At 30.3% G+C, this 26,364-nt stretch overlaps 5 protein-coding genes across 7 annotated transcripts; 3 read left to right on the forward strand and 2 right to left on the reverse strand.

Annotated features, from left to right (window-relative positions):
• The first annotated feature begins 205 nt into the window (after positions 1-205).
• On the forward strand, positions 206-3,935 carry LOC138934521 (uncharacterized). 2 transcript variants are annotated; one of them, XM_070298372.1, is made up of 7 exons: positions 206-500; positions 1,475-1,845; positions 1,916-2,308; positions 2,528-2,596; positions 3,014-3,079; positions 3,202-3,324; positions 3,621-3,935. In XM_070298372.1, the coding sequence occupies exons 2-7, from the start codon at positions 1,489-1,491 to the stop codon at positions 3,762-3,764; spliced, it is 1,152 nt and encodes a 383-aa protein (XP_070154473.1). In that variant the 5' UTR covers positions 206-500; positions 1,475-1,488; the 3' UTR covers positions 3,765-3,935. The 2 variants fall into 2 exon arrangements, with proteins under 2 accessions (XP_070154473.1, XP_070154475.1); XM_070298374.1 differs by having other exon boundaries at positions 207-500; positions 3,202-3,346; positions 3,621-3,749.
• Positions 3,936-4,075: 140 nt separating this feature from the next.
• Positions 4,076-5,290, reverse strand: Mrpl43 (mitochondrial ribosomal protein L43). The gene is made up of 4 exons (XM_070298375.1): positions 5,032-5,290; positions 4,829-4,935; positions 4,552-4,757; positions 4,076-4,377 (listed from the first exon to the last, which is right to left on the reverse strand). Exons 1-4 carry the CDS (start codon positions 5,166-5,168, stop codon positions 4,228-4,230), a joined length of 600 nt encoding a protein of 199 aa, XP_070154476.1. The 5' UTR covers positions 5,169-5,290; the 3' UTR covers positions 4,076-4,227.
• Positions 5,291-5,923: 633 nt separating this feature from the next.
• Gig (TSC complex subunit tuberin) lies at positions 5,924-14,884 on the reverse strand. Its single transcript, XM_070298371.1, has 29 exons — positions 14,712-14,884; positions 14,468-14,604; positions 14,145-14,338; positions 13,856-14,059; positions 13,602-13,776; positions 13,056-13,256; positions 12,844-12,985; positions 12,605-12,753; positions 12,369-12,541; positions 11,942-12,110; positions 11,611-11,832; positions 11,276-11,531; positions 11,072-11,190; positions 10,811-10,975; positions 10,543-10,708; positions 10,264-10,460; positions 10,057-10,173; positions 9,630-9,811; positions 9,324-9,537; positions 8,752-9,186; positions 8,466-8,634; positions 8,178-8,379; positions 7,805-7,991; positions 7,574-7,747; positions 7,302-7,486; positions 6,844-7,192; positions 6,622-6,762; positions 6,364-6,534; positions 5,924-6,301 (listed from the first exon to the last, which is right to left on the reverse strand). Exons 1-29 carry the CDS (start codon positions 14,788-14,790, stop codon positions 6,092-6,094), a joined length of 5,484 nt encoding a protein of 1,827 aa, XP_070154472.1. The 5' UTR covers positions 14,791-14,884; the 3' UTR covers positions 5,924-6,091.
• Positions 14,885-15,607: 723 nt separating this feature from the next.
• On the forward strand, positions 15,608-24,012 carry LOC138934456 (uncharacterized protein DDB_G0284671). Of its 2 annotated transcripts, XM_070298209.1 has the most exons (6): positions 15,608-15,743; positions 16,665-16,749; positions 16,920-17,042; positions 17,613-17,705; positions 21,766-22,146; positions 22,846-24,012. In XM_070298209.1, the coding sequence occupies exons 2-6, from the start codon at positions 16,668-16,670 to the stop codon at positions 23,880-23,882; spliced, it is 1,716 nt and encodes a 571-aa protein (XP_070154310.1). In that variant the 5' UTR covers positions 15,608-15,743; positions 16,665-16,667; the 3' UTR covers positions 23,883-24,012. The 2 variants fall into 2 exon arrangements, with proteins under 2 accessions (XP_070154310.1, XP_070154309.1); XM_070298208.1 differs by lacking the exon at positions 21,766-22,146 and having other exon boundaries at positions 15,611-15,743.
• A 92-nt stretch (positions 24,013-24,104) lies between these two features.
• On the forward strand, positions 24,105-26,333 carry Ho (heme oxygenase). The gene is made up of 3 exons (XM_070298217.1): positions 24,105-24,517; positions 24,984-25,182; positions 25,361-26,333. Exons 1-3 carry the CDS (start codon positions 24,415-24,417, stop codon positions 25,818-25,820), a joined length of 762 nt encoding a protein of 253 aa, XP_070154318.1. The 5' UTR covers positions 24,105-24,414; the 3' UTR covers positions 25,821-26,333.
• Positions 26,334-26,364: the final 31 nt, after the last annotated feature.

Consider the following 26,364-nt stretch of genomic DNA (forward strand, 5'->3'; position numbering starts at 1 on the left):
GAGTATATGTCACGTATCTACAATATCGGGTACACCCGGGTGGGGAATCGGAACACAGTCTTATATCTATAAATGTATATATACATGCTTCGAGGACTGGGGAATACCCTTCGTTCATATACGTAAGTGAATTTTCCGAAGCCCAGCGTGATTATATCACTACCACTACCACACACGACTATGTGTCAGTGATGCGTTTTATGCCCGTGCCAGCGCGTGTAGAGGGATACGTATCAAGCGTGAACCGTGTACGTGTAATGCGCAGAGAGTTCTGCGCATTACACGTACACGGTCACGCGCTGGCAGCGAGCAATAAAATGCAAAACTTGAATCTACGCTATGTATATACTGCAGTCACGGTCATCACGATCACGGACGGATAAAACGAAGAAATAACGTCGTCACACCCAAGTTACGTACGAAGTGTGAGTTAAGTACTCTGCGCGTCGAAAAAGCGTAAAACATTTTTATTTTGTAAAGAGTGTACATTTAACAAACAGGTAAATGCATTATCTATAGCTTTATATAATGTAGAAGATTAGCATAATATCGCTTAAAAATTGTATTAATAACGCAAACTATTGTGAATTATATCGAACACGTCATATGAAATCGAATATGGCGGATGAAATTCGCAACAATTCTTTTGTACTGTGCATATTGAAGTTTAACAATCTTTTACAAGTGTGTTTAATCTATTCTTATGTCTATATATAAATTATTATTTTTTCATATATAAATGAGAAAAATAAATTGCACAGCTATGATTAAGCACACATATGCTATTTTTATCATGTTTTTTAGACTTAAGCTACAATATCGTTAACTTATTTATGTAATAAAATTTTTAATAATAATATTGATAAGATTATTAAAATATATTATCGCTAAGATGACTAATATTAACAATTTTTGAATGTTTATTGACACAGTTTTATTTATTTAAAGTAATTAATATTATATATAAATGAAAAAAAAAATTATAATGATAAGTTTCGAAGTTATAATTATATACTATATACAAATATATACATTAGAGTTATATATTAGATAAAATGTATTATTTACTTTATTAAAATATAGATATTGATTGTTTTCAAGATCTCATTCTTTCTTCATCAAAAAATGATTAATTTTATCTTGGAAGAGATAACATTCGCAACCATATATTTTTGTAACTTATTATTTGAAAGCTATACTTTTAGAACTTTGATATATAAACTTTGCTATACTTTCTTCATTAATGTTATTGCCCTTTATTTTGAAAAGATGTTTATTATATATAATATTATTTTGTTTAATTATTAAAACTCAATCTTAAGAGTCTTCAGAGTATGTAATTTATATTCTACATATAACAAAGATACAATAGGGATTATTTACCTTTATTTACATTGTGTATTAATGTAAATTAAAAAATAAAATTAAGGAGAATAATTTTATTTTAAAGGAAGATTTATCTTATCCTTTTTAGTAAACTTGGCATTCATGATGGAAGCACATGCTCGTGCTCCGGATCCTTTAACAAAATCTAATGATATGGCTAGTAATTGGCATAGTTGGAAGGAAGATTTTATCATATTTATGAAAGTAACTGGATATATCGATAAATCCAATGAAATTCGTGCAAATCTCTTAAAAAATCGCATTGGAAAAATTGGTATTGATGCCATACAAACTATGTCTTTTGACAATCCACAAGATAAAGATGATATGGATATATTGATTGCAAAATTAGAAGAATTCTTTAATCCACCAAAAAATGAAGTGGTTGAGCGATTCCAATTTTTTACAAGAGACAGGAAACAAAATGAAACCATTGAACAGTATATAAATATTTTGAAAGTATGTTATAATTGCAATATACTTTTCTTGTTATGAATAGTTTGTTTGATGTTGAAATTTTCGTTTATAGGAAAAAGCAAAAACTTGCAATTTTAATGACATAACGGATAGTATTATACGAGATAAAATCATTCTTGGCACTCAAGACAAAATACTTCGTAAAAAATTTTTGGAAACAAAAAATTTAGATTTGCCGAAACTGGTAGCGATTTATAATGATCACAATATTAATATGGAAAAGATGAAAGAAGTCACTAAAGAAAGCACAGAATCCGTAAGCTCCATACAGAAACCGCCGAACAATGATATAAAGAAAAAATGTTGGAGATGTAATTGTCAACATCCACAAGGAAAGTGTCCTGCTTGGGGATCAAAATGTACAAAATGTGGTGATGTAAATCATTTTACCCAATGTTGCAAAGGCCCTAATTTTAAGCCTAATTTTAAGCCACATGATAATAAGGTAATTATAATGATGATTAGGTTAAAAAATTTTGTAATATGTAATGTAAAGTATCCAAAAAATAAAAAAATACATATTTGTTTGAAAATATTAAAAATGTAACATTAAAATTTTTAGCTTATGTATATATATCTTAATATTATTTATTTTTTAATATTCTTTATATTATTTATTCTTTATTATTTTATACATCTTTATATTATTTATTTCATGTTATAGATAAATAATGTACTAAATCCGATGGAAGAAGCAAAAATGAATCTAACGCAACAAATTGGTGTTTCAAAGGTAAAAAATAAGAAAAAAAAATGAAAAAGTTTGAAAAAAGATTAACAATAAATGGTAATGTCACATTTGTGTTTTCTTCTATACACATATATGATATATAAGTTTATATTAATATCATAAATCTAACATATAATATCATATGTATACATTAAAATCTAAAAAGTATATTCTGTATGTATTGGTTACATAATAAAAATTATGTCATTCTTATAAAATATAAATGTATATTCTATTTTTATATAATGATAATATATTCCTAATAATACTATTTTATATATATATATATATATATATGCTATATAGATTGTCTAAAAGCTAATATTTCAAAAAAGATAAGATTATTTCACTATTGATGTATTGAAAATGTGTATGAATAAATAAAAAATTTAAAAACCATTGAATATTATTTTATTGTAGAGCAACAACAAAAAGGATAATCAGGCAAATTCTAAAGTTAAAGATGTCAATCCAATGAATCAAATGGTAGTTATTCAAATAATTCATGAATTAGATTTTTTTTATAAAATATATTTCTGTAATTTTTATTAATAATGAAAGATAAATGTGATGAAGATGCATGTTTTCATTAAAAAAAATTTTTTTAGACTGGTTTTCCAGATATTCCGACAGTATCGTATGGTGCTCCAAATTCAACTTTCTGCAATGATTTTGTTATACTAGGTGGGCCAAGTCCAAATTTACATTCCGATAATGGCTCGATTCAAACTGTACGTTTTCCTAAGAATATACGTGCGTATTTTATAATGTGTTATCTATATTTATATAAAAGAATAATTTCTCTGAAAATAGAAGTGCACAGCAAATGTATGATTAAGTATAATTATTATAAAATATAATGATTCATATGTAAAGAAAACCAAATCAATGGTAATTTTCAATATATCTGACATATATATATGAATACCACATAAAAGATCCAACTAGAATGCATGCATTAATTAATGTTTGATAAATAAATATGGATTTATAGCATCATTAAGATATATATTTTTTTCTTTTACAGAAAACAACAGATCCAAATCCAAATCAAGAAAACCCAAATAATGATTTTCAAGATTATATTAATTCAATATTTCGCGATATACAATCCAATATATACGATTCAATGCTCTATGTTACTGCTTATTTTATGATGAAAAAAAATTAGATCAAAATACTTGTGTATTGTCTTAAGTCTTTTAACTTTAATTAAATATTGTATGGATATATCTTGTTATGAGATATGTATATATAATCGAGTTTTTTTGTAAACACTTTTAACTGTTTTAAATGTAATATTATTACACTTTTAAATGTAACATAAAAAAAAATAAAAAAAACAACCAGGAAACACGGTATTTCATTGTTTTATTTAAAAAAATGTATGATTATAAAATCGAGAAGAAAAAATCTAAGATTTTTGTGAAAAAAATTCACATTTACTATATATATATATATATATATATAAAATGTACACTGTACACTTGATAATATATAAAACTGCTAAATAATTTTTCTGTTGTATGTATATTGGTTATTTAATCCAAATATATAATTCTACTTTCTGTACTGTATATATTTTATGCTATATATACATTATAAATATTGAAAATGAGAAAAACTATTAGAAATTATGTTCTTCGAACATCATGTTCAGTATCTTGCTGAACAGCTACAGAGTCATCTTTCCTGTTTTCATTAGCCAACTGCTGGGCTTTGAATAATTCAATAAGTTGCTCCGTTGCTGTGGGATGTAATTTAACAGATGCACCAAGCTCTTTCTACAAAAGGAAAGAATAAATATATATATATGTATATAGTATAATATATGTAAAATCTCTTGGAATATATATCCTATTTTAATAAAAAACATGGTTTTTAACATGCATTATATGTACAATATTATTAATCTTTTTAATTCAACAATTTTCTTGTCTTGAGTAAAATATAATTACATTAGGAAACTTTGCCAAGTTTAACTTGGGTTCTTTAAAGGTAAATGGTGTCCATGGGCCTTGGATTGATGGAAAATCTGTATGCCACAGCTTGCGCAATCTCAACGAAGAACTGTTGTGAATCTGTGTACGCAATAGCTCCACCCACTTTATAATATCATCCCGACTATAATTAGCAACATCCATCCAGTGTCTACCGCCATTTACTAGACACAAAATATACTTATATCAGTATCACGTTGATTTAAAAATAATCATTTATTTCTTAGATGCATACAATACTCTGCAACTATAACTGGATGCCTGTGTCTTCTTGGTTTAGTGTACACAACGACTCCTGGATGTTCTCTTGCAAATTGAACTAGATCGTGTTCTATAAAACCTCTGTGCACAAAATTACACATTGGTTTAATAATCCTTCATTATCGTGTACGAAGAGTATCCACAAAAATATTAAAAAATAGGTTAGACAAAAATTACCTCATTCCTCTACTTGTACCATGGTTTTTGCAGAACTTTAAAGTTATCCTCTGTAGCTGACAGACGTAACGTCCGATCCCAAGACCGAGAGGTGCTCGTGGAAATCCAGATGGAAGAAATAAATGTTTATTTGACATGATATCTTATTATGCAAAAAGCAGTACTATACCCGTGTATACCAGTATACGATATACGACTGATAAAACTATAGCAGAAAGCAGAGAGCAGACACACAACTCTCGGAGTCACAAGTATGATAGGCTGAAGTCGGGAAGTCGCAGTCGCAGTCTCTCATTGACCAATCAGGACAAAAAGAGTAAAGATCTCTTTATCTTGATTGGTTAATGCAGTGCTTCAATGCATCTCGTGAAGTTTTCCCGAGTGGAGCCATAATTATGAATATAAATGTATCTGATATTTATACGAGCCAGGAATTAAAATGCTAGTATAATTTTGAAGTCATATTTTGTTATAAAAATTATTTTTTATACCTATCAATAATAAAACACAACGACGTAACAAGATTTTTCATCACGTCGACGCGTTGAAATAAAAAATTTGATTCAAATTATATTGAACTCTGTTTACAATATATTATGGCAATTTTTAAGTATGATTTTTTAGTTTATGTTTCCCGATTAAAATAATTTATCAATCGGTTATGCTGTTCAATGTGAATAACAGAATTTTGATAAAGATATAAATATTCTATTCAAAACAAAATAAAAATAATTTTAATGTTTCTTGCATCCATTTATATAGATACTTGGTACGAAGAGATAATTGCTCCCACAGACTGTCTATATATATTGATGTAAAAGATGATATACTTAGTTTTTTTATGTTGCAAGCAAAAAAGCACATTGATTACAATTAATATAAGATCTGATAATATATTATAATAAAATTCATATTTTTTCAATTTGCAAATTGAAAATATTTTCCAATTTCTAAACAATTCGATAATTAATGCATTTAATATGTTAACTTTCAATGCATAATCGGATTTAGTCTCATCATTCTCATTTTCAATATACAGTTATCATGTTATACAATAAAACTATGTTGTATATTCCGTAAAATCGTCCATATAAACACGCTTGTTAGTTCTCGGCGATAATTCGTCCGCAGCGGTATCCGGATTATTGTTAACAGATTCTTGCAATACTCTGTTTCTTAGCCGCTTGATATGGCGTAATCGCTCCAACCAATTAGAGGCGTATGGATTGTGACTATTTTGTTTCAAAGATGAACAAACCATTGAGGCGAGCTGTAAATTATACATTTATATTGTATCTATTCTTTCTTGTAAAAATTTTTACACATACTTACATTAGCGTGCAAAGCAAGTTGTCGTGAAAGAATCGCCAGATTTTGGTCAGAAATTATTTTAGGCTCGCTGTGACCGATATGCTCAGCCAATTCCTCTCGCGCTTGTACCGTGACTTGATTAGTACCATGATCTAAAGGTTGTATCACAACGCAGGCATAATTAAATTGACCCTGAAAGAATGTGTAAGAAAATGAATTAAACATGAAAATATCTTACAACAGAATTTATAAAGGTACTTCAATCCTGTACATCTTCACCTTAACTGTCTGTATATTATATGGTTCATCAGATTCATTGTAAACAAGTGTTACATAATTATTCCCAATGTGAGTTTTTTTAGATGTACATTTTGGGTCACTTGCTTTTGTGGGCATTAGTGTTGCAACATGAAAAGCTACCTAAAAAGTTTTCGAGTTATTAAATAAAAAATTGCAAAAATGCCATCTGAATTAATTTAATACGAAATATCGATTACAAACCTGCGTAACATCGTCTTGCCAAATATAAGCAAAATCTCCATTTTCACCGTTACGATCTAATCCACCTAAGAATACATTCTCATCAACATCTTTTAGTCGAATTAACGTACCCAAACGTTTCAAAAATTCGGTGTAACGAAGGGGACCGTGCTGATTTGCCAAAATCTCAGTTTCATTCGAAGCTTGTCCCGGACCAACATAAAGCACTCCAATTTTATGAGTCTCGTATGGTTGTATTCTATCTAAATTTGTCACCGCGCGTTGTATAGCTGTTGTTTGTGGAACTAACAAAGGTTTTTCTGTGGTAGTGCCAAAGTGCGCTGCATGGTAAAGTTGAAGGAATACAAAACTGTAACACAACAATATGATTTTCCAGAAAATCATGATATATTATGTTGCAATAAAAAATTCTAAAACATGTAATAGATTTAATTGAAAAGGATATAGCAATATACAACCTTGGATTAATGCCTGTTCGTGGCGGGTCTTTTACGCGAGGTGAATTGCCTCGTCGCATGTTATCCCACTCCCCTCGTGATTTTTTTACTGGGCTCATAACAGAGATCGTGTGGCCTCTGTCGCGGAAAGGTATAGTTATAGGTAAAGGAGGCAACATAGATGGATCCGGCCTCTCATCCTTTTGCTGGAAAAATGATCAATTATAAATGATATGATGTATATGTGAATAAAAGAAATTATTTTGAAAAAATTCAATTCTCTCTTGGTATACTTTATCTCCAAAGTTTCGTCCAACAGCTGGTTTATTTTCAACAGACATTTGTTTCTGACTATAATCAAGACTAGATATACGAGAATAAATTTGAGTGGGTGATTGTGGCGCTTTTGAAGTAGATGATTGTATTTGTGTCGGGCGTATTTGTATTCCTAAATAATTTCCTGGTGCCTAAAATAATCTTAATGTTAGGTATAAATTTTATGTTACTTTATTAGTATCGTCTACCTGTACAGTTGTCGGTGATGGCGGTACAGTATTGCTAACGGTTACTGAAATATTTTGAGTAATTTGCGTCGCTCCTGGATAGGAACGTTGCGAACGTAATGCGCTTGGATGGTCTCCAATATTTTCCGAGGAAGGTGGAGTTGTTCCCATACCAAATATTTCTTCCGGTATAGCTTCACAACTAACTCTATAAATTAAATAACGAATAAAAAAACAATTTTAGATATAGTTATAAAAAATAGCGTTCTTTAATAATAATCACGAATTTAATAATACTAAGAATAACAAAAAAGATCAATATAAAAATTATTAAATAAATTATTAATTAATTGTAATAATATACTTGTATATGTGAAATTTTTGAGAAATATACCTCATGTCTTTTGTATAAATATTTTTTGAATGTTTCTTCAATTCTGCATCCAATTTAATTTCTAAATCTGAGCAAGTAAAATCTTTATCAAGTTGCTGCTGTACATTTAGTTTCTCTTTATTTAAGAATGGATTTTTCCAATTAGCGCTCATTTCTGGACTGGAATTCGATCGGCGCACTGGATTTCTGGAACGCCGCATATCTACGAAAAATGTTTATATTATTTTAAAAATTTATTTAAAAAATAAAACAAGAATATTTATATAATTATATTTAGATAATACATACCTTCTTCACCTTCCTCTAAGCTTTCTAAACTATCTCTTGAGCTTTGTCGAGATGGGCTAGGTCGAGCTGGTGAACCTGGTATTGCAATGGGACCTGACGATACAGAAGATAACACGGATTTGACACTGGATTCGCTCTGTGACTGATTAATATTTTTGTTTGGTATATCCTGCATTAAGAGAAAAAAATGTATAAAAAATATATATTATACAAAAGTTTTTTTTTAATGATTCATCAATAGTTGATTATTTTTATTATTATTAGAGCTTAATTATTTTAAAAATACCTCTGCTTCATCATCAGAATATTCTGATGCAGCCTCTTGTTGCTTATTCGGTATTATCTCTTGATTTGGCATATATAGAGCCATAATGTCATGTGCAGGAAAATCCATAGGAGTTTCAAATTGTGTAGAGTTTTGTATTCTCGTAATCCATGACATATCGCCCGTGGGTCTACGCACGTATATTTCAGCCCATCCTTGACACCAACAAGCGCAAAGTATGTGCCCATCTTGTCTGTCGCTATTCAATATCTGTCCTAGTTTTGACAATTCAATCTGATCCTTGTCAGTCTTCTCTATAAGAAATTCCTTTTTCGCACTATCAGAGTCTTCCGTAGATTTTTTTGATTCCTCTGTGGGAGAATTCGTAGCAGTATTCGCGGTTGAACTTCCATGGCCACCAGAGGATTGTCTGGATAATTTGTCTTCCTTCGATGTCTATGAATATGATTTCTTATGTAACACATTTTTCTTAAATATATTACAATTTTTCATATTATTTTTAATATGTAAAAAGAAGCAATAATGAATACTGTAAATTGTATCATATATATGTATATCTAAAGATAAAGAACCTCAACACTTGAAGTACGTTGCAAGTTTAACTGAGACGTTCTTGTATGATCCAGTAATAGAAGGCCAGGTTTACATGCCGCCCAACAATTATCGCAAAGCCCACCGCGCATAGCTTTATTACTGCAACCACTTGTCGTTACCGTGATAAGTTTATTGCCAAGAATCCAAGTCATTGACTGACCTTCCTTAAGAAGGAAATCAGCAGCTGGTAATCTATTGTCAATAATATATTATATTCTTCACCATATCTTTCAATATCTTTCGGAGTGTTATATCTTTTATTTTATTCAATTACTTAGAATCACCTTTTAGGCCGCGCCGAATAATTCGAAAATGTATAACGAGCCATTAAGTCAATACAAGTTTCAGTAAGTTCAATATGAAAGTTCATTAAAGCTTCATCAATTGGAGGTTTTAAATCTAAAGCTCTACTTTCTCCTATCATTCGATTCGCCATTATCGGTCTTTCTCTTCGACCTCTACTACCCTATAAAAACACACACACATATATATATATATATATATATATATATGTATATTTAATTTATATTAAATAATTTTAAAAAAATATGCATACAAATAACGAACTCTAAATTTACGATTGTAATTACACTACATACACACATGTATGTGTAAATATCAATTATAAATTTAGAATTTGTTATCTAAAGTTATTAGAATGTACTTTTGTAAACATAATTATCATGAATTTTAATATAAATATATTATTACTTGTTCAGTTAAACTGGAACTACGTTTTCTATTTGAAGAATCTTCATTGATGATACTAAAATCAGACTTCATCAAATGCCCTTCCTCAAAAGGAACTATCACATTTGCTTTCAATCCCTGTTTTTTAGAAAAGAGAAAGAGTAATAGTTGAAGATGATCTTTTGTTCAATATTTTCAAATAATCTTGTGATTAACATTGATACATACTGTAATAATAAATTTAACAAAATCTCTCCGAAAAGGAAGTCTACACTTTAAAAACCAGACTGCAATTACATGATGAGCCAAAGATACTGTATAATGATTGTATTTAAAAGGATTAGTGTATGGCAGTAGTATTGCAAATACAGACATATACTGATCCCCAATGAAACTGGCAAAAACTTTTGGTAGTCTAGTTAGAGCTAGAATAGAGAAATTTATTACAATTATTAATAAGTTAAAGATTTTATTGAGCAAATTTATTTATGATGATACAATACTTACTTGATAAAAATTCTAAAATAGGTATAGCAATATAGATCGTTGCGGAGATCTTTGATAAATTTAATAACACTTCTGTTAAAAGTTTATTCATTGCATCGCGCATTTCTAGTGTGCAGATTGTGAGACTGGTTACACATTGGCTCGCACATTTTGCTGTAAGGCCAACCTAAAAATGAATTAAAATATTTTGTGTTGAGAGACGAAAAAAAGTTTTTTATTTCTGTGATATTTATTAACTTGCTACTATGCATAAGGACACATGTCATACTTCTAGACATTTTATTAAACGTTGTTGTAGATTGGGTTCCAAATGCGCGTGATATGATGCTAGAGATGCTAACACTGGGAAAACGTAGACCCGAAATTCGGAAAGAGTAAACTTTGGTGGAACATTATAAAGTGATTCGGGGAGACGCAGACTCTTGTCACTCACCTAAAGATTGAATTTATTTAAATTAATAAGTAAAATATGATAAAAAATAATATAATATTTATGAACACTAAGTATATAAAGTGCAAGTTAACTGACCATTGAACATAAAGCTGCTGCAAAGAAATCTATATCATTACTATGACGAGATAATACCAGGGCCCTATTCTGCATCACTTGTGGTAATTCCTTTAATATTAAATATAAAACTTTCCAATCTGTCAAAAAATATAACGAATATAAAGATTTTGCATATATAGTTTCCCTTAAAGCTATGAAAATTTTATTAAAAAGACATCTTACCTTTTTCTTGTTTGATGCATGAAATAATAGTTTTACATCCATGAGTTAAAGACATTGATGTAATATGACAAGATAAATGCTGCAATGGCGCAGGACTAGCTGGTGGAGGACTATTACCTCCACCTGCACTGTTCATACGCTCAGTTGCACCATGTTCCAAAACAAGATAGGGGCTAAATCGAGTTGCATTTGGTGTTTCTAGCATACCGAGGTGACACAGAGAATTTGCTCTGATTTTAAAAAAACACTCAAAAATCTGCAATATATATTATATATTATGTGTTTATATATTTATATATCTATGACAGCTTTTATTTTAATATCAAAATAATTACCAAATAACGTGTTGTTGATACGTCATGAAAAACGGACGGTTCTTTGTAGTGTTGTTCAAGATGATTCACCAAAATCTTATAAGCATAAATCGCATGACTCGACGGCAAGCGATAGATCTTGGAAGTGAATATCTTTATAATTCCAACAACAGCAGTTTTTACATCTTTGATGTCTGCATCCATAGAAATTGGAATGTCCGATGTAAAAGGCTTGTTGATTATCTAAATAAACAAAAACCATTATAAAGATATATATATATATATATATATATATATATATATAATATTCTTTCTATTATTCTTTAATTACTCTAACAAATAATTTTAATACCTTTTCCAATATGTCCAAAAGTTCTATACATCGCTTGGTATCACATTCCAAACATAGGTCTATTAATAAATTTGCTGTAACGGTACGTATTGTAATATCTGGATCTATATCCACATGTTGCGTATGTGGTACAACAATTCGTTCAATAAGTTCATCTTCGTATCTAGATCTATTGAATATACATTTATAATATATATATATATATATATATATATATATATATATATATATAAAAATTATAAAATATATATATATATAAAAATTTAAAAATACATTTATCACAATTATGTCATCACAATTGCATACACTATTACTATATATATATATATATATAGTAATAGTGTATGCAATTGTGATAACATAATTGTGATAAATGTATTTTTAAATTAAAATTGGAAGTAACAAAAAAATAATTTATACATGATACCTATTAACGCGAATAACGTTGGTCAGAGTATCAAGAACTTTCATCCTAATTGTTGTACGTGTTTCATTTTTATAATAACGTTCCATCAGAGATCCTAATTTGGTCTGCCATTGGTAATATGTAGGACCTATCATAGATGCTCTGTATTCAATTAACTTTAATACAGATCCTTCCTAGAAATAAAAATAATCACTAAGTATTATGCAAATATATTTTATATACATTTATCCACTTACAGGTCGAGAATCGCTGCAACGTTCAACAAGATCATAAAAGCGTTGAATACAACCATTATAATTATTTGCATCAAGTAAACTTTCAATATTGGTAACTGTTTCATGTAAACTCATAGAAACCTGTCTAGTTGCCGGTTGATTACTAGTTTCTGGACAATGTATAAAAATCATTATTATTATATTGTAGCTCCTAATGCTCATTGTAGAATAACTCTATAAAACATTTCAATAACTCTTACCAGTGTGAGTAATAATTTGTTCTATAATATCAAGAATAATACTCCATGTAGGATCCCATAATTCATTACCATATTTGTTCACCAATCTTTGTATCGATAAGGTAACTTCATACATAACAATTGGATGATTGCATTGTAGAGCCTGGCAATGTAAATAAATTATTATACTTTGTACTTGTATAATATTATATAGTTATACTTTTGATACACACCTGATAAAATGAGGGCAAAACAGATGCTGGTGTACATTCTAATTTTGGTATTCTATGTGCACCCCACAAACCCATATTTACATAAAACACTGCTCCTCGAAGTAAACGAACATCACGTTGAAAATTTACATCTTGTAGCAACCGACACATAGTATATAAAGCGCAATGACCCATATGTGTCCCTAATAAATTCCGCATAATCTATAAAAATAACATGTAAAAAATATGTAAAATTTATATTACATTATGATTGAACTGTAAAGAATATATTACATTATGATTTACACATTTATATTTTGTTTACAAATCAATATATAGGAAATAAATAATTTAAAATTTGTTAAAATTTTATAAAAATAAAAATTATTATTAATTTATAATTTATAATTAAAATAAAACCATATATATATATATATATTGTACAAGTAATTATATATACAACTTGCAGGAATATCTAATATCTTCATTTTCAGTATGTACAATACAATTAATAAAAAAAAGAAATTTATATTATTAAATTTAGATATTATATATCATTATTTGTACCTTCCAGCTTGTTTGGCAATAAGTCTCAACATTTACACTTCTGCATAAAGCTATAATAAACGTTTGTAATGAGTCTGATTGCAAATTACTATAACACATAATTGCATCAAGGGCTTCCAAGCATCCAGAAACAACTTCGGTATTATTACTATAATAACACAAATGGGAGATATACCTGAAAGAAATAATATAATATTTATAATAAATTGTTGCATTGAATGATTTAATCTGGAGAAAAATGTTAAAGTATTTACTGAACAAGACCAGATACAATATCCTCGTCGATGTAAGCTGAGTTAAATTTGATAACATTTACAAGAAGAGATAAGAACTCGGCTCCTCTTTTCCCATCTCCAACTGTTACCGTAGGCATCCATTCTAACAAGAAAGGTCCCATTCTTTCTTCCAAATGCAAAATATCTTTTCCATGTTCTGTCAATGTTTGTAACAATTCCAATCTGAAATATTTAAATACAATAATATATAATAAGTGCAAAAATTTAAGAATCGTGAAATAATATATATTTTAACTTATTGCAATACCTAGGACCAATATCCTCGGGTATATCGTACTCCTTCACAACCATGAAAAATTTTACACGCATCAATGATGAAAGTTTCGAATATTGTCCTTGTACAAGACATTTTAGGAAATTTAATGTTAAATGCCTATATTCACGAGGAACATCCTTTGCGAGTAAATCTTGAACTAGGCTCCACAGACGTTCGGCTGCTCTCTAGTATGAATAATAGAGGAAGTTATATAGACATAAAACACATTATATATATTTTATTTAATATCTCTATTCCATTTGAAGTATTTACGAGATAATGTGATATAATTTTTTATACACATGTATACATACATCTTCCCATTGTTGATTGAGTACTGCATCAGAAAGTTCCTTGATCGCCTTGGTACGGTGATGCACTGGACTATCGGGACTAATTTCTTTCTCAATATCATGAGTCAAAGTGAAATCTTCGCGACTCTTGTAACTTCCTGCAATGCCGATACGATTATTAATATATCTGGTGCAACAAAAGTTGTATGCGAAAAAGGAGAAAATATATATATATATATATATGAAATATATATAAAATACTTACCTTTATTTATGCGAAAGAACTGCTTCAATTTATCGTGCAATGTCTTATTATCCTTGTCTTTCGAATTCATTTTTGACATCTTAATCTTTCTCTTGAATTCGAAGAAATATATTCACGAAAAGATACAGTTCTAAATATCACGCTAAACATGTCAAAAACAGATGTGACGGGGACCGGTGACGACCAGTAACGCTAACTATATTTATGAAACATGAACGTGGAACTATATAGCCACGATTCTCAGCAAATCGCAACAGATTTCTACAATATCGTATAGAGGTCAAGTTTCTGCTAAGGAGGTTTGAATCTTCGCTAAGCAGGATCTTTGCTAACCGCAAAAATTAAAAAGTTTGAAAATTGTAATTTTGTGTAATCTAGATTAAAATATATATATATATATATATATATATTTTTATGGGTTTTGAGTATTTTATAATAGAAATATAAATATATATAGCTCGAAAAAAATATAAAATATATAATATATTTTTATTTAATATACAATTTTATTACAATATATTATCTATTTATGAATGATTAAAATAATTATACAATATTATTTTTTTCTGGATGATAATAGTCTATTTTATATTTTTATATTTATATATAAGAGAAAATTATGGAAACAAAATTTATATAAAAAATATGCGGATGCAACAACAATAGTAAATATACTGATGACTAAATATTAATTGGCGCATTTTCGTATAAAATTTCAATATCAACATCATTAACTTCATACACACGTTCAATATTGCACACATGTGCAATATTTTTTCTGAACGTGTATCATATATATATATATAATCTACCTATCCCCTCTACCGCCAAATCGTTTGACCTTCTTCTTTGACATCTTCGTCATGCTTATTGCTGAGATCCATCGTTTTCTCTCGCTTCAACTTCCGAATGCGTCAGAAAAGCAGCCGTATTGGTCGAGTCGGAGTCGGTCGAGCCAGATTTTAGTATCGCGTCGACTACTGTGACGATTACGCAAAATATTAGAGCTCCACAAAGTACGGAAACAAACAGGTAAGCGATGATTAATAATATGCTTTCATTCTTTCACACAAAGAAAGTTTTATGAGATATGTCATCGACACACACACACCTTAATGTCATACGTGTATATATATATATATAGATAAATATTCCATCGTCAAGCCACAGTTGTGTATCAGAAACGCAGTATGTAAAATAAATTCTTTCCGAAGATAATGAATGGATAATTTCTAAATATCAATTATTATTGTGTGTTATTCGTTGCAAAATAATGAAAAGAATTACACAGTGAAACGCATTGATGTACGAACGCAGATATAATAGGCATTTTCATTGCGCGATTTCTTTTAACTCTCCTCGTAAAAAACGTGGCTTCTTTCGGATGATCGATGCAATTCTTCGCGTAGCAGAAGCGGATTGTCATATTTCTCGCATCGATTTCTAATTTATTTGCGATTTTTCCGGCAATAACGGGTATATGAAAGATCGCCGCGAGCGTGTTATGGGTCTCCAACCTTCGAACACGATACTGCGTCACGCTCGATCCAAGGATAGCAATGGTACAAGAATACTGCCAAGTACCAAATGTGCGATGTTCACGGATTGTCATGAAATGTCTACAATATAAAAAACATATCAATACGGCCAAAATTCATTTCATGACGTTTATATATGAACAATGTACATAAAGAGCCATCCAACGCCATGTGGGTTCTTAAGTTTCAAAATTCACCCTTGCTCTATAATATATATTAATATATACCGCTGCTCTCGCACCTGCCGATTCTTTAAAAAATTTCAATGGGAAACGTTCGATTATACATGTATGTGTTTTCAATTCACCGTCGCTTTTTTATAATGTAATAAAAAATTGAATTGAAAACATCGATAAAAGACGAACTAACAAAATATATCATGATATTAACATTTTTATTTCGATTTTATTTCCAGAAAATGTTTTCACGCCCTATGTTCAGCGTCCTTTTCGGGACGTTGCTGATAATTACCATTGTTCCAGATACAGCTTCTTATAACAGTAAGTATAATAAGTATAAAATATCGTATTTTATTGAATAACAAAATAATATAAATATAAATTATATAATAAAAATTATAAATTATACACTTATAATAAAAAATAATAAAATACATTTTGTAATGAAATATCGCGAAGATATTCGTATGTTCTTCTTTTTTTATTTTTAGAATATGGAAGAACTTGCAATGACATCGGTTGTCGTAGTGATGAAACGTGCGTGATGGCTGAGGATCCTTGCACTGCCTATTCCGACAAGTGCGGGCGATATCCGACCTGCCAGAGGATAAGTGGTGAGAAATGACGATGATTAGCTCTGATTAAGCTCGATACGTTTGAATACATTGATAACACACGCGTATAATATACGTGAGATGGGTATATGCACGCGCGAGTGTGACTTATTTTTTTTATTATAAAAAAATAATGAAAAAGTAATTCGCGCTATTTAATTCTTTATTCAGTATATTGGTTTAAGAGCTTTAAGATGCACTTGCAATTATTAAATGAATTATATGATTAAACTTTATACATTATTACTTTATATGCATATTTTAATTTTGCATCTAATTTAATTTTTTAAAAATGATTGAGATCTTTGAATGAGTTCAACAGGAAAATGCATTTTTTCTTAAATTTTTATATGCATGTATTTAAATTGATAAAAAAAGAGAGAAAAGTTTATTTTCGAAAATAATTAAAAAATGATATGTAAATTTTAGTTTGCTTAAAGTTCTTTAACTTTTTATTTAATATAATTGCAATATCGTTAATATACTTTATATTTTTATGTCATATTTGAATATTTATGATAATATTGATATCATATTATTCTAACATTTTAAAAAAATATTTCATTGCAGGAGCAAGTTGTACAACTATGATTTGTGGAGAGAATGAATATTGTAAGAACGAAAATGGTGCGCCAAAATGTGTGAGGAAGTCCACAGGATTAAGTAAGTTTTCACAATTACTTTTCTTATTTGGCACATAATACTCGATACATTGCGAGCATGAAGAAAAGCGGCGAAAACTAAAATTTGCATGAAACGCATGATAAAATTGCGACTCGTTCAATAAAAAAGAAATAAATTTGTCATCATGGAATCTCACATTTTTCGTGTTTATGAAAGAATGATGGGCCTTCATAATTGCGGAATTTATATATTTCATAGCATGTAATGCAAAATTGGAATGAGGAAGGCACGATTCCCTAGAAAAAAGATGGATGGAAAAATATATCTACTATTAAAAATATTCCACATTTGTTTATTGTAGAATTGTATCTCTATTGATTTCTTGTTATTTAATTTTTTATTTTAATTTGAAGTCTTGCCAAGAGTTATTCGGCGCCAAGAGTTATTCAAATAGGTTTTTGATAAAAAAATATTTATGATTAATTTACTATTATTTAAGTATTTTTATTATATATAAGAGATATATACTATATTTAACTATTAATTATTATACGATATATTAACTATTATTACTTGACATATTTCCAATTACTATACACTTATAGACTATATGCATGGAGGGATCATATTAACGATATACGATACAAACAGAATAATTGTTATCTTTTATGTTGATATATATTATTTACAAAATATTTTTTTCTTCCTAAACCGTTTATTTTGTTGGAGAAATCAAATTTATTAAATATGGCAGTTGCTTTTGTATGGAGTCAACAAATACTTTATCCATAAAAAAAAGTATTGGTTTTATTAAAAGATTTATTGAATTATTTTATTAAAATTTATTCGTTCAATAGCGATTCGCTTTTTAGTTCAATTCGTATTATTCGAATAAAATGTAATGAAATATACAGGGTGTCCGTCTGTTAATTGCGTCGCCGTAAGGAGCGCTCACGCATCTACCAGGCGCGCGGCTAATGGTCGACGCTGATTGGCCAGACTTTACTCAATAATAACTCCTTTATTAAGTGTTATAGAAAAAAATGTTACAGAACTTTTCTGCTCAGTTTATTATGCTTTACTTGCTCACGAGCGTTGTCAAGGGTGCTTTGGGACACCCTGTATATGAAACATAATGACATAAATATTGAATGTTACTTTTATCTAAAATAATTTGCCAAGAGAGAGATAAATTAGTTTAAAATGTTTTTTGAAATTAATTACGTGTTGAATTTATAACATAAATATATAGGAGTTGTAATATGACAGAGATTATAATATTTAAAATAATGTGATCTGGCGATAGCTTAGCTAATCTTTACGTGTATTATAACGTGAGTTTGCTGTCTGGATGTAAAGTAAACTAGTCATGTGTGTAATATAAAAAAAGGCATATACAGAGCTGTTTTATACACACATACTTTAAAAATGCATTTATACTCTGCTTAATGAGACATTTTATTTTCTGAATTCTTATTATTTTAAATTTTTCTTTTAAATAAAGAAATTTTTTTATATCATCCTTGCTCAATCCAAACTTGAGAGCAAAAAAAGTAAGATAAATGATTGGAGCGTTCAATAACAATAAAACTGAAAACTTTGTCGCGACCCGACTATCATCTTGCAATGTCTCGTGTACTCGCACTAAAAATCGCACAAAAAATACGCACAACACGAAGCAAACGGGCATCCTTGCAGGCTATGAGTCGGCTGGTGTTTCCTATGTGAACGGTGAACGAGTGAGCGGGAACAACGTAAATCCCAATGGGAATCCCTACGCGAACGCCAACGCTCCTCCAGCTCCGCCAGGGCCGCCGTATCCGTCCGGTGACAATGGCGATCATCACCGATCCTCTTACGGTAACAACCTAGGATATCCGCCGTATCCTGGCGGTTCCTCCGGGAATGGATATCCACCTCAACCGACCAACCAGGCCGGCCGTCATCAGGATTTAGGATACCCGCCGTACCCGACTCAAAACAGGATGCCCGTACCAGGACAGCCGCCGATGTATCCGCAAAACGCCGGATATCCTCCGCAACATAATTATCCGCAGCAGTATCCGGGATATCAAAACTACCCCTATCAGAATTATCCGAATCAACGTGGACACAATAATCATCCAAATCCAATTTATCGTAAAAATGCTGCGTCAGTCGGAATAATCGCTTCTATGATTCTCGTCGGACTCTCCGGGTTATTTCCTCTTCTTGTGATGACATGGTGATTCAGCATTGAAAGTTCATGTCGCGTTTTATTCGTATTATTATTGTTGTGCTATTACCGATCTTATTTTCAGAATATAATCCATGACTATTTTACAAAGAAAAGTATTATGTAGGAAATAAATTTTTGTACAGGTATTTTATAATATATATAAATCAAGCGCGCGAATAATATTTTATGAAAAACATAGTTTTATATAATACTCTGTCTTATATATTTTATATCATTATATACATTTGGAATTAATTATAAATCGAGCACACATATATTGATTATAAATAATTTCAAAATATTTAGAAAAAAAGGAGTTTATTCTTGACGAATAATTATTAATAATTATATTATTTTATGAGAAAAGAAAAAGAAATTTTACATCAATAGTAAATTCTTGTAGTTTATTATTATTGATCATATTCACGTATAATAGAAATTATTAAATCGAATATAGCAATTGAATAATAAAATTCTATGAAAATATAATTTATTTATTTCGTGCATAATTATATGCATGCATGCTTACGACTTATTAAAAGTACTTTTAGAATAAGATTTTCAATAAGTTACACTCTCTATTTCTTCATTTCATCGTTTCGGCGATTTAAAACATTTTATGAACAATTTTTATTTAAGATGTAATAGACAGATTTTACAAACGAACGGCTTATCAGCTTCAACTTTGACACATGTTATCTCATGCGCTATCATAATGCGTAAGTGAGTTATTGCGTCTTATTGTACCAAATCATATCTCGTGTTTCTTTTTTCTTTTTTTATTTAAAAGTAATCGAGTGTATTGTGCAAACACATATACATAGAAATAAGCACATTTATTACATTTTTATTTTGTTATTCATATTTTTTAACAATTCTGTTGAAATACGGATTACAAGAATATTTTGTTGCATTACATAATTATAATATTTTTGTAAGCAATTATATCAAACATTAATTAAAATAAATTTTAAAAGTAATTTTTCTTTAGGGGAACTAGAGAGGCGTTAGTTAGCAAATTTTTTTATGTAAAGACCTTACAAATATGTTATTAATTTGTAAATTTATTTGTGTTTAAATAGTCATTCTCTTCTATTTTTTCAGATATTATATAATAACTAAAACTATAAAAATAATATATTAATTTGGTTTGTGATCATTGATTGTGTTGATTATTTGTATTTATGGATTATCATATAAAAAAAAATCTTACTTTATTTTAATAAATCAATTTTATAAAAAATTAATTTATTATGTAATACAATATGTTTTGAAATTGAAAAGAAAGAAAGGAAAAAAGATTAAATATGTTCCATAGTGATATGGATCGAATAAGAGAAATATTAATGAAATTGGTTACTTCTAAGATCGAGACTTTATATGGCAATACTCTAATAAAAACAAACGGACATTATAAATATCTCTATTTACAAATAGAGCACAATTATCTTGCATGCAAATTCATTTGACATAACAATACATAACATAATACATACCAATTGTTATAGTACAAGAAGAATAGACAGCGTTGCTCGTGTGGATTAATACACGTGAAGAAAATTGTATTTATTTGTAATATCTTTGTAGTATCTTTGTAATATCTATGTAGATGTATATATATATATATATATATATATATATATATATATACATTACAAATTTATTGAAGTATAGCTCTATCGTTTCTTTTATAAAAACAATATATAAAAAGCAAATAATTATGGTTATTAAGAATAATGTTATAACCGTACGATGTTTTATTTATCACGTCTATTGTCTTGTTACAAGAAACAGTCACAGTTAATAATTAGCAGAGATTTTATAACACAAAAAGATCTTGCTTTTTGTATTAGTCCCTTTTCTCATCATGTGATTCAACAGCATTACCTCCGGGACAAGTATCATATCGAACGACATCAAGAGTTCCATCGCCGCCCCCTAGATCTTCATCATATGGGGGAAGATATAGCGGTCACTTCGGCTCCAGAAACACCGTAGGTGACGGCTCCATTTTGTCATATCGAACGACACCAAGAGCTCCATCACCGCCGCCTAGATCTTCGTCAAACGGGGGAAGATATAGCGGTCATTCTGGTACCCGAAACACTATAGGCGATGGTTCCATCTTCAATCGCTTGTTCGGCGATGACCGTCAACCTCGACCAACGAGTTCTAGCAGAATTGCTGTGCCAACAGGAAACAATTATTATGAGACTCATACCCATGTGGATAGTAATGGAAACAGAGTCTGGACGTTTTCTGGCTAAAAATCAATTTATATATCTTTTACTTATACAACTAACTGCAACATATTAATATAAAATGGGTGCCAATTGATGTTTACATCGTTTATATACGTGTATAATATGAGATTATGTAATCAAGTCTTGTTATACAAAAAAAAAGGACAAATGTAATACTGATTGCAAATAATTGAAATAAATATTCATTTATAATGGTTTTATAAATGAAATTCTTGGACATTTATATAACTTTGAAATTGCATTGACCTGCTGGTAATTATAGTTTCTATTATTAACTATTTGATTTCATATCCAATTGTAAGCGGTGTTAAATTTTCAAGGTAAATATTACACCTGTTAGTTTTTCATCACGGTGAGTGTTTATATATCCATTCAAAATTTCTTTCCCTATGCAGAACGAGGATCTGAAACCGAAAATGGATTTTATACCTTTGTTAGACAATTGCTTTTTCAACTTTTCAAATCTTCGACTCGCAATCAAATATAACATGGTTATTGCTGTTTAACATGTTTTTTCACAAAATATATTCGCAATGCATGTATAGTATAAATCACGTGTGCATATATGCATGATAAATATGAAAAGCTCATTGAAAGTGATGTTTCTTTACAAAGATATATGATTACACGATTTTTAAAATAATTTTTATATTTAATTTTTAATATTTATTATTATTATTATTATTACTGTACACAGAAAACGACGAAATTGAGACACGAGCAATTCCAAAACGAGACACTGGTCATCAAACAGAAGCTGAACCTTCAGATACTTCTAAAAATTCGGATGGTCAATTGTATCCTAAATCTTCTGGATATCCGTCTGGCTCTGGATATCCTAGTAGTAGTGGTCACTCAAGTTCTGGCTCTTCCGATTTTACATCGACAGATCAACCTCGCTCCGGTTATCCCTCCAGTGGATCATCCGGTTATCCTTCTAGCGGATCATCCGGTTACCCATCCAGTGGATCGTCTGGTTATCCCTCCAGCGGATCATCCGGTTATCCCTCCAGTGGATCGTCTGGTTATCCCTCCAGCGGATCATCCGGTTATCCCTCCAGCGGCTCATCCGGTTATCCGTCCAGCAGATCATCTAGTTATCCCTCCAGCGGCTCATCCGGTTATCCATCCAGCGGATCATCCGGTTATCCCTCCAGCGGATCATCCGGTTATCCCTCCAGCGGATCATCCGGCTATCCCTCCAGCGGATCATCCGGTTATCCCTCCAGCGGATCATCAGGTTATCCTTCAAGCGGACTTCCCGGTTACCCATCGAGAGGCAGTTCTGGTTATCCAACAAGATCTGGATCTTCAAGCAGTAATAGCGGTTCTTCGGGATATCCGGATAATTCTGGAAATTCTTATAACGAACAAACTGTTAGACGAACTAGCGCTAATAATGTAAATGCTGCCTATCCAAGCTATCCAAGTTATCCACATCCATCAGTATATCCAGAAAGAAATCCATCTCGCAGTAATTATCCGTCTCAAAATGCAGGATATCCTTCTTCAGGGTATCCATATAATAATCAACAACGTCCTCCGTATGCAAATCAAGGTTATCCACAAAATTATCCACAAGGACGTTATCAAGAAGGATATTATCCAGGTCAAAATTATATAACCACCACCAAACGTCCTGGTATTCGAGATCAACTGACGAATTTAGCACGAAACGTGGCAGAAAGGGTGCTAACGCAAACGATAGTAGATCGTGTCACTGGAAGACATTAATAAAGCTGATAATGCTAATCTTATTTTCTGTAAAATCTGCATAAGGCTGTTCCAAAATATAGCAATTTTTTGCAATTAAATTATCGGACAATTAGATCGCTGCGATTGTAAAATAAATGTATGCCAAATATGTACTCTCTTTATTTTATTTCTTCAGACCTTAAGTTGAAAACGTTTGTATAGTGTTCTAATTTAGAGAAAAAAGAAAAGTACGAAGAATATACAGGAAAAATAAAAATCGTAATAAGCAATAACGAAGGGCGATGATTTTGCGCCGATAATGAGTATCGATATCTCGCACTCGTGCTTTAAGCTTACGATACGAACACGAACACGTGACCGCGTTAGTGCGCAGGGGCGGCCGATGATAGATGTCGATGTTATGAGCGTAGTGTTTCCACGACAAAATTTTCACGTGACAACTCGAAGGAACGCGCGGGAAGTTAACGATATGATGTTGTGAGACGACGATCCTACAACATCTTGACAAAAGCCTTCTTCGTGAACACCCGTTATCCTGCGCACCGCCGAAATGCCGAGCAAGGAAGAGGAGAACTTTTGCAAGAAAATGACAAAAGCCACCAGAGGAATACACGCAATCAGCGATGCTCTAGTGAACGCGAAATTGGCATTCGGTAAGAATCACAGGATACCGCGAAAGATTCTCGAAATGTTATAAATATTGGGATTCTTATTTGAATGTCGGTATCAATTGTGCATACTTGATTGCATACTGCTGAGACAAAGATTTTTTTACGAGATGACAAAAGTATCATAAATATGTGTTTTGTATCTTATTCTAGCTTTTCTGTTTCTACAATACATGTTGGCTGCAAATTCCAGCAATTATTATTTATTATTTTTTAAAATCTTTGACTTGGCAAATGTGTTGACAGTGTATAAATAATAAAAATCTGATGATTTAATATTAAATGCTTATATAAATGCTCTAAATATTATATAAATTTATGTTTACACATGCATTTGTTACAGCGTAGAAATTATTCTTTAGGTTGCATTATTAGGTTGCATATTAATCGTTATACTAGTGCAATGACTATAATTCTAGCTTTGTATTGTAGTTTTATATACTCCAATTAGGGTTTCTCGATAATTCTGTATGGGGTGATGGGCTTCTGGTTTTCTACGAGATCTTCCGCTACTTAGAGGGTGCAATGATTAGATTAAGAAACACCAAAATTGGATTATTTCCACTCAGTGAGCTTCAACGTACAGAAGCTTTTGAGCGAGATCTTGATCACTACTTGGGGAAAGGGTGGAGAAAGAACTATAGTCCTAGGTATACATTATGTATAATAGAATACATATATAATGTTACAATGAAAGTGCTGCCACTTTGTTTTCTTCCACCTATAATACAATAATACAAATGTCAGTTTTTTACAATAGTAATTTGGTAATAATTTAATTATTATAAAAAAAATATTTTCAATTGTAATTTTTCACAAATGTTTTAGGGATAGTGTCACCAAATATCTGATGCGTTTGAGAGAAGTAGAAGATACAGATCCTACTCTACTAATGGCATACATTTATCATCTTTACATGGGTCTCCTTAGCGGCGGCATTATTTTGCGCAAAAAACGGCAACTCATGCAAAAGATTTCGCTTTTCAAATCACCGCCGCCTAGTGATGGTAACAATGTTACAAATTTTGGACAAAACAGTATATTTCAATTGAAGAGCGGCTTACGCGAATCTATGAATAGAATCGCGGAGACATTGGATGAGGACACGAAAAATAAACTTATCGAAGAAAGTAAAATAGTCTTTGAATTGAATAACGAAATTATCAGAAGTGTGCAGACTGGCAGTCATGTCTTTGAAAAATTACTCTATTTTATCGGTCAAATTGTGTTAATTCTCTGTGTCCTGATAATAGTTCTCAATATTCTCTTCAAATACATTATACATTAATAGATGTTACTTAGATTAATGCTAATTTAATGTCGATTCACTAAAAAAAAAAAAAAAAGAAAAGAAAGATTATAACAATTTTCAGCAAGAAAGTGCTGATATCAAAACCAAAATGTACAATATATTATTTATGCGCTGTAATTGTCTTTCTATAGTTATAAATGGATTACCACCATTATTTGTATGACATGATTTAAGAATAACCTGTTTCTTAAAGTTCATATCGAAAATACTAAATTATAAAGATTTGCTTAAAAAACATCAAAACACAAATTTATATTCAGCAGGTTATTGAGATTTATTTATACTTGGTATAGGACTAAGAAAAATTTGTGCCCTGTGTACATTAATCAGTTTCAAAGAAAAATTAATTTTCTGTGAAACTGATGCACTATCATCCGACTCTTAATAGGCTGCTAAATTGAAACTTTATTTTGTTTGAAATTTTAAAGTATAAAATACTTTTAAAATCTTATATACGCGACATACAACTTCTTTTCTCTGTAATCAGTTTTCATAGTACTCTGCGTTGATACCACTGCTT

Source organism: Polyergus mexicanus, unplaced genomic scaffold, assembly GCF_030449975.1.
Source record: "Polyergus mexicanus isolate NDT 795.1 unplaced genomic scaffold, iyPolMexi1.0 SCAF_7, whole genome shotgun sequence".
NCBI lineage: Eukaryota > Metazoa > Arthropoda > Insecta > Hymenoptera > Formicidae > Polyergus > Polyergus mexicanus.

Coding starts and splice junctions, on each gene's coding strand:
- LOC138934456 (XM_070298209.1), top strand. CDS start 16,668: ATGTTTTCACGCCCTATGTTCAGCGTCCTTTTCGGGACGTTGCTGATA. Junction 16,750..16,919: donor AGATACAGCTTCTTATAACA/GTAAGTATAATA, acceptor TTTTATTTTTAG/AATATGGAAGAACTTGCAAT. Junction 17,043..17,612: donor GACCTGCCAGAGGATAAGTG/GTGAGAAATGAC, acceptor ATTTCATTGCAG/GAGCAAGTTGTACAACTATG.
- Ho (XM_070298217.1), top strand. CDS start 24,415: ATGCCGAGCAAGGAAGAGGAGAACTTTTGCAAGAAAATGACAAAAGCC. Junction 24,518..24,983: donor GAACGCGAAATTGGCATTCG/GTAAGAATCACA, acceptor TACTCCAATTAG/GGTTTCTCGATAATTCTGTA. Junction 25,183..25,360: donor AGAAAGAACTATAGTCCTAG/GTATACATTATG, acceptor CAAATGTTTTAG/GGATAGTGTCACCAAATATC.
- Gig (XM_070298371.1), bottom strand. CDS start 14,790: ATGTCAAAAATGAATTCGAAAGACAAGGATAATAAGACATTGCACGAT. Junction 10,709..10,810: donor GTTTAATAAAATGTCTAGAA/GTATGACATGTG, acceptor ATTCATTTTTAG/GTTGGCCTTACAGCAAAATG. Junction 10,461..10,542: donor TATTTTAGAATTTTTATCAA/GTAAGTATTGTA, acceptor TCTCTATTCTAG/CTCTAACTAGACTACCAAAA.
- LOC138934521 (XM_070298372.1), top strand. CDS start 1,489: ATGATGGAAGCACATGCTCGTGCTCCGGATCCTTTAACAAAATCTAAT. Junction 1,846..1,915: donor AGTATATAAATATTTTGAAA/GTATGTTATAAT, acceptor TTTCGTTTATAG/GAAAAAGCAAAAACTTGCAA. Junction 3,325..3,620: donor ATAATGGCTCGATTCAAACT/GTACGTTTTCCT, acceptor TTTCTTTTACAG/AAAACAACAGATCCAAATCC.
- Mrpl43 (XM_070298375.1), bottom strand. CDS start 5,168: ATGTCAAATAAACATTTATTTCTTCCATCTGGATTTCCACGAGCACCT. Junction 4,936..5,031: donor GGTACAAGTAGAGGAATGAG/GTAATTTTTGTC, acceptor TTTTGTGCACAG/AGGTTTTATAGAACACGATC. Junction 4,758..4,828: donor AGTTATAGTTGCAGAGTATT/GTATGCATCTAA, acceptor TTTTGTGTCTAG/TAAATGGCGGTAGACACTGG.